General features: G+C 33.9%; 1 protein-coding gene across 1 annotated transcript; it reads right to left on the bottom strand.

Annotated features, from left to right (window-relative positions):
* Positions 1 to 4,927: 4,927 nt before the first annotated feature.
* Positions 4,928 to 5,593, bottom strand: LOC135834087 (uncharacterized). The gene has a single exon (XM_065347927.1). The coding sequence runs from the start codon at positions 5,591 to 5,593 to the stop codon at positions 4,928 to 4,930; it is 666 nt and encodes a 221-aa protein (XP_065203999.1).
* Positions 5,594 to 6,494: the final 901 nt, after the last annotated feature.

Below are 6,494 nucleotides of genomic sequence, written 5' to 3'. Positions count from 1 at the left end.
TACATCTCACGTCAGGGTCGTCGCTAAAGTCGATTCAATAACGTGTCACTATTGTTACTGGTTGCTGGATTGGCACGGTATAACATCTGCAGAAAAATCGTAACTTTTTTTCTAGCTCGAAATGAAAATAGGTAGGTACGAGTAGGTTCTGTTATATTCCCCAAATTATGTATTTGAGAATTGAAATTCGGTTTGAAGTTTGAAAAATTATTATTTGATACCTAAATTTACTAGTTTTTATTTAAATTTTACCAATTAAAATAAGAAATAAAACTAGAATTTAGAGTTGAAAAAAGGAACAGAATTTAGTTCTAAAACTAAGATTTAAAATTACCTACGTTTCAAAATTTAATGTTCAAGTTTGAGTAAAAATTAGAATTTAAATTAATGGGTATTTGAGCGAAAAATGTTGGAGTCCAAAATCTATTCATGATTCTTGGAATTTGTGGGAGTGTCACGTGACTTGATAAAACAGATTAAATCTCACCAGGTAATCAAAAATTCCAATCAAGACAATTTTTGAGCACCCATCTTTGAAGAATTTGCAGGAGCTCAAAATTGGGTCATGAAGTCCTGATTTTTGCGGTTTTGGAAAAAAGCTGTTATTTGACGTATCAAAATGGATTAGATCTTCGACAGAAAATCAATCAATCCATTATTTATTTATTTATCTATTTATTGTATCAGTACACCAGGTACTTTGAAATTTTTATCAAAGATTTTTTTTTTTGAAGTTTGTTAAAGACATTTTGAGCCCTAAATTGATCCAGCACTTGAAAAATTTTCGAAAAAGTTCTCGTCACGTAGGAAAGTGGGTTAGATTTCTGGCAGAAAATCAATAATGTTGATCAAAATATTTTATGAGCAAGTTAAACAGAATTTTAAACCCAAAGTCAAGTCATGAATTCGTGGTTTTCGAAGTTTTTCAAAAAAAAGTTGTCACGTGACCTGTCGAAATGGGATGAAATTTCGACAGAAAATCGAAGATTTCTGTGTAAAATTATTTTGAGATTTTTTGAAATAATTTTTGAACCCAAAATTGGCTTTTGATTCTCCGAGTTTTGGGAAAAGTGTCACGTGACCTATCAAAATGAACCAAAATTTTGCCAGAAAATTTGAAATTTCCATCAAAACTTTTTTTTTGAAACCTTTTTGAAAGAATTTTGATCTCAAAGTTCATCATGAATGTTTTTAAAGGTGTCATATTCCTTCCTATCAACGATTTATTTTTTGAAAGAAATTCCTTCACTGCAGTTTTGTGGCAATTTGCTCATTTAACATTATTGCAGTATCAATTCTAATACTTCCTCAGGGATCCATACTTCGTTAGGTTTGAGTTGAAAGCTTCTCATTATCAAAATGGCAGTACATATTTTGTGCCGTTGAAGAACAACTTCTTCTCATTATGAATCGTGTGATAGAATTTGGCTAGTGTAGCTGGAGAGTGGAGGTGCATGCTCCGTCACCGTTACTAGGGTTTATCCATCTGGATCAAAAACTAGATCCTTGTTAATTGAACACCAATTTGTTGTAATTGAAACAATAAAAAGTTACTATGTACTTCATAGAAACGAGCATATGGAACATGAATTAAAAATTTTAAAAAAATGACTTGAACAACTCTAAAAAAAAATTTGATAATGCAAAAAAACTTCATTACAACGAACATCAACATTTTATAATCAAATGACACCGTAAGAATTTACAGATTTTAATATAGGTAATTGTCAAATAAAATCATCAAGCATAATCAAATAATGATACTATAAAAATTTACAGATTTTAAAATAATTTCAAATAAAAACAAGGGTAGCACATCAAATAACATTTTACAGACTCACAATCAGTTCTAAAAATCACTTACTTATCATGATATCTCCCTGACATTAAGGTAGGAATATATCTGGTGTTGATAAAAAAAATACATACAAGTAAATGGTGCCATTAACGAGTCTGTCTTTTATGATAATCTGAACTTTTTAATTGTGGACAAATATACAATTAATTACAGTTTGTAAAATTAATGATAAACTTCAACATTTTAATGAATAGATCAACACAGGCAAAAAATACTAATAATTATGGAATTAATACTTTCTATTTGAATAAGGAAGCACTCGTCGTTTTTTTTTTTTGCTAATGGTCGGATATTTTTTTATGTAATTTAGCACAACCGGCAACAAAATTCAAAACAAAAATTGGAAGTGGATTGTTCATATTCATTTAAATATTCTCGTTTCATACTTGTAAGATGAACTGCTTCTGATCTTCATTTTTTCGTGAATGATGGAAGTCCTCTATTTGTTTGAACACCTCATTATGCCAAATCATTCACCACATTTATCTTTTCGATCATTTTTTTCTCATGTTGAAAATCTTCACAGTTCTCCCATTCTTCGACTTCATGGGCAAGAAATTTGGTTCCAATGCTGAGAGGTTTAGACAAATTCCATCAATTTTTTGTGACCAAATCACCAGGTAAATTTTTATCGAGGAAGTTGTTTAAATTTTTATAAATGATAAAACTAGTTTTTTGGAACCATCGTTTTCTTCATCTGATGTTTCCATCATTTCTTTGGTCATAAATTCTACAAGCTTGTTGGCTATTTCTTTTTTCTCCTCTGCTGAGACATTTTTATCAGAGAGAGATAAAAAAAAAACAAGTTCATCACTTGAGTACCACAGATGGTTGAGAAATTTCTCCAAACAAGGTTTTGCCACATTGAGGTCTTTGGTGTTTGATATTCATTCAAACTCTTCAGTAGTGATACTCGTATGTTGCGCCAAGGAGCTTCAATTGAGTGGGTAGTGCTGAACTGAGCTTTCATATGATTTACTGCCACAAAACCACATATTCTGGCTAAGGCTTGCTATTGTCTATTCATAATTCTAAATTATTACCACAAGTAGGTAGCCTATTTAAAAAAAAATTTGATGCAATAGATAGCTTTTGCCATCCATCTGGCCTGATGATAGGCTCCAGGATTTCTTATTATTTATTTCATTGAAGTTTCCTTCAACAGATGCACTAGATTCAGTCATCTTACCATAACAAATCACTTTATTCATAACAGCAGACCAAATAGGCAATGTAACACACATTTTCAAAAGTCTCTTCGCTATTCCTGGAGAATATGGAGCATTATCTTCATCTCTTTGGTTTACTTCACATTGCAAAACGTTGTTGCATTCATCATGAATTTTTTTAATTTGCAGAAAATACCCATCCTCTGCTATTGTTTCATCACTTTCCTGATCATCATGATCGTAAAGATGAAAAAAAATTGATGATTCAACATTTTCAGATTTTTTCCAATGTTTTGCGAGCTGATAACTGTGCTCAAATAAAGTTTTGAACTACGACTAGCAGTTTTGTTTCCTTCTTTATTAAAACCACCCCAATTATGTGCAAAGATACTATAAAAATATGGTACAAAAGATCTTTGATATTTTCAAAATTTGTGCACCTAACTACATACAGGTGCAATAGCATGCATGTAAAATTGTTTTGTTTACCTTGTACAAGTACTTTTCAAATTCAGGCCATTGACTGATGAGATGCATGGTATGAGCAAAGTCACATCTCAACATAGCCAGTTTTGATTTTGACGTAGATGTTGAAGTCTTGCCATGGCTGGCACAGGTGACAACTACTGAGGATTTATTACTGCTTCACTCTGAATTTCCCTCCAAGAATTTACACAAAAAAAAAAAAAAAAAAAAAACAATAGAATTAGATAATTAGGTAATACTATATTATTATTTCCAATCGTGGTACATTATGCTTTATTACTCACTTGAAATGCACATAAATAATATAAATCAATTTTGAGGTACTATTAAGTTACAAAAATAATTACGTCGGAGAAAATACTGGCTATGACAATTCGGTCCATATAGCAGCAGTTTTAATATAATTTTTACAAAACATAATTTAATACTGATTGAGCCCCACATTGGGCACCAAAATGAAGATGGCTCCTTTCCCAATCAGCGAAACAATGATATCCATCACTTTTTTCTTATTCTGCACTGAACAATTGTTACATATTTTCAATTGTTTTCTCTAAATTGGCGCACTGGGGACGATTTCTTTTCCTTCAAATATCATGTGAACATCAACAGAGGTCAAAAGCTGATTGGACAGGTGAAAATAGGTAAATACCACTCACGTAAATCCGTGAAAGTTTGATTTTATCTCAGCAGACTTTCAACAAAGCTGGATATTGTTCTTTTGGTAAATCACCTCAATGTTTTTTCTTCCATTCAAGCAGTATGGTTCTCCAGGATGATTTGAATCTTTTGAAAAAAGCTACATCCAAAGGTTGCAAAAGATGAGTGAAGTTTGGTTGCAGCAAAACAAAGTGCACTTGGTAATTGTCGTAAAGTGCAATGCACGCAAATATCTCGAACTTCAAACTTTAACGAATAATTAATAAACATGAAATATTAAACTCACATTTTTGCATACATTCATTTTAACGTATATTTCATCATCTTAGTTTCTTTAGGCTTTTTAGATGCATTGATAACGATAAAGCGCTACCTATCGACCTCGAGTACGTAAGATGTAGGTACACAACACTCCGAACGAAATAAAAAAAGAGAAAAAAATTCCAAATCTAAAATTACAAATAGAATTTGCAAAATAAGCAAAATTATGCGCGAAAGGCGCTAAAATAAACAAATAATTATAGTTTCTAATCACTGTCTTCAACTTCTTCAACAGTAATCTCTGGGTGAGCCCATTCATTGTCTTCTGGCGGAAATGGTGTCGCTTCTTCAATCGGCGGTTCGCAGACAATGTGATTTTCTGGTGGATCAGGAGCGACAATATGGTTTTCCAGCTCAAATTCCAGCGGCTGTTCGTTTTCTGTCGCTTCGAGCGACGTTTCGAGTGGACATAGCTCCAGTAGTGGTCTTGTAATTATGTGGTTGCGCTTCGAATTGCGCCGTCGGCGCTGACGTTGAGGTGCGTGATTCTTCCCATATGCCAGGAATTCTGTTTCTTCAATTTATCTACGATAAGAACGATATGTCCGACTTTGGGCTGGATCGACGCAGTTTGGCGATTCGGGTGTTGAGAATAAAAGCTGCGTAGGTACTGTAGGTAGGCTGTTGTCCAGTATGCCCAGCTTTTGTTCGCAAATTCGTTTGATTGGTGCCAGTATCGATCAAATTCGGCGTTTTGAACATTTTCTTCTGTAAAATGAGAACGGAGAAAATGATTTGGTGTGAGGATTTCTTCGTCTGGGTCTGCTCCAACGTATGTTAACGGACGCGCGTTTAGCATCGCTGCAATTTCGGCGAATGTTGTAGGAAGCAGCATATCACTGAGAGCGGCGTTGTGAAACGTTCTAAAAAGTGCGGCTTTCACTAGCGCAACAATGCGCTCATATACACCACCCATCCAGGGCGAATGTTCGGGTAAAAATTTCCATTCAAATTCCTCGACGTGGACATTGGCGAATGATTTGCTCAGGGATACGAATTGAGGTGCGTTATCAGACACCATCATCTTCGGAGATGAACGGCACGCAAAAACTCGTCGCAGGGCCAAGAAGGTCGTGTTGGCAGTCATGTCTTCGGACATTTCGAGGTCTACCCCCTTTTAACACAGAAATACTACTTTATGATATGTACATTTAACTTTGGATATTAAAGACAAAAGTAAAATTCTCAATACTTACACACAGAAACTTAACATTGATGATGACATAGAACAAATGAGTAAATTTTTGTGTATGATGTTTCTACTCAAGAAAAGAGCGATGAGTGAGTGAAGTTTGATTGGTTAATAACCAGCATTGTCATCAGTCTGCTAAGATTTTTTAATTCTCAGAATCTGCAGATCAGCAAGTTAGCAGAACATTGTGGATGTATTGTTTATCTATTCGGTTTCTCGGTTTTTTTTTTTGTGTGGGTAGTGAGTACCTACATAATTATATCATCTTAAATAGAACACGTGCAAATAAATCACTTAGATATTGAATTTACACAAATGAATACTAGTCAAGTTTTAAAACATCTTAATCATTATGATTTTAAAGATCTAAAACCACAACAAAAGTTTAGCACACAGACCCCTCTCTCCCCTCCCATAAAAAAATATTAAACACAAAACCAAAAAATCTAGTTTCAGATTAGTTCGGTTACATTTTGGGCGTGGTGTAATGCAATTACACTTTGGAACAGGTTGAGTTTGGTCGAGGTAGGTTTAAATCCCACCTCCTGGTTGGCCAACGTTGAGTCAAACCCCATTGTTTGACACAGTAGGTCCCTTATCTCAGACCACATCATCACATTTATAGTTTCTTTTCAAAATGGTAAGAAACAACCTAGATTACCCAAATTTTCGAAATAATTTAAGTAACATCATCATGACCTGACAAATCCTGCCCTCATTTCTTCTTCAAGTTTCTTTTCAAACACTTTCAGCCATTCTGATGCCTCCTCTATGTTTAGTTTTTCTTGAGCAGATAGGACTTTTTTAA

The sequence above is a fragment of the Planococcus citri genome, chromosome 1, assembly GCF_950023065.1.
Source record: "Planococcus citri chromosome 1, ihPlaCitr1.1, whole genome shotgun sequence".
NCBI classification, from domain to species: Eukaryota; Metazoa; Arthropoda; class Insecta; order Hemiptera; family Pseudococcidae; genus Planococcus; species Planococcus citri.
Note: the sequence above shows the minus strand (reverse complement) of the source record. Positions and strands in the feature narration are given on the sequence as shown.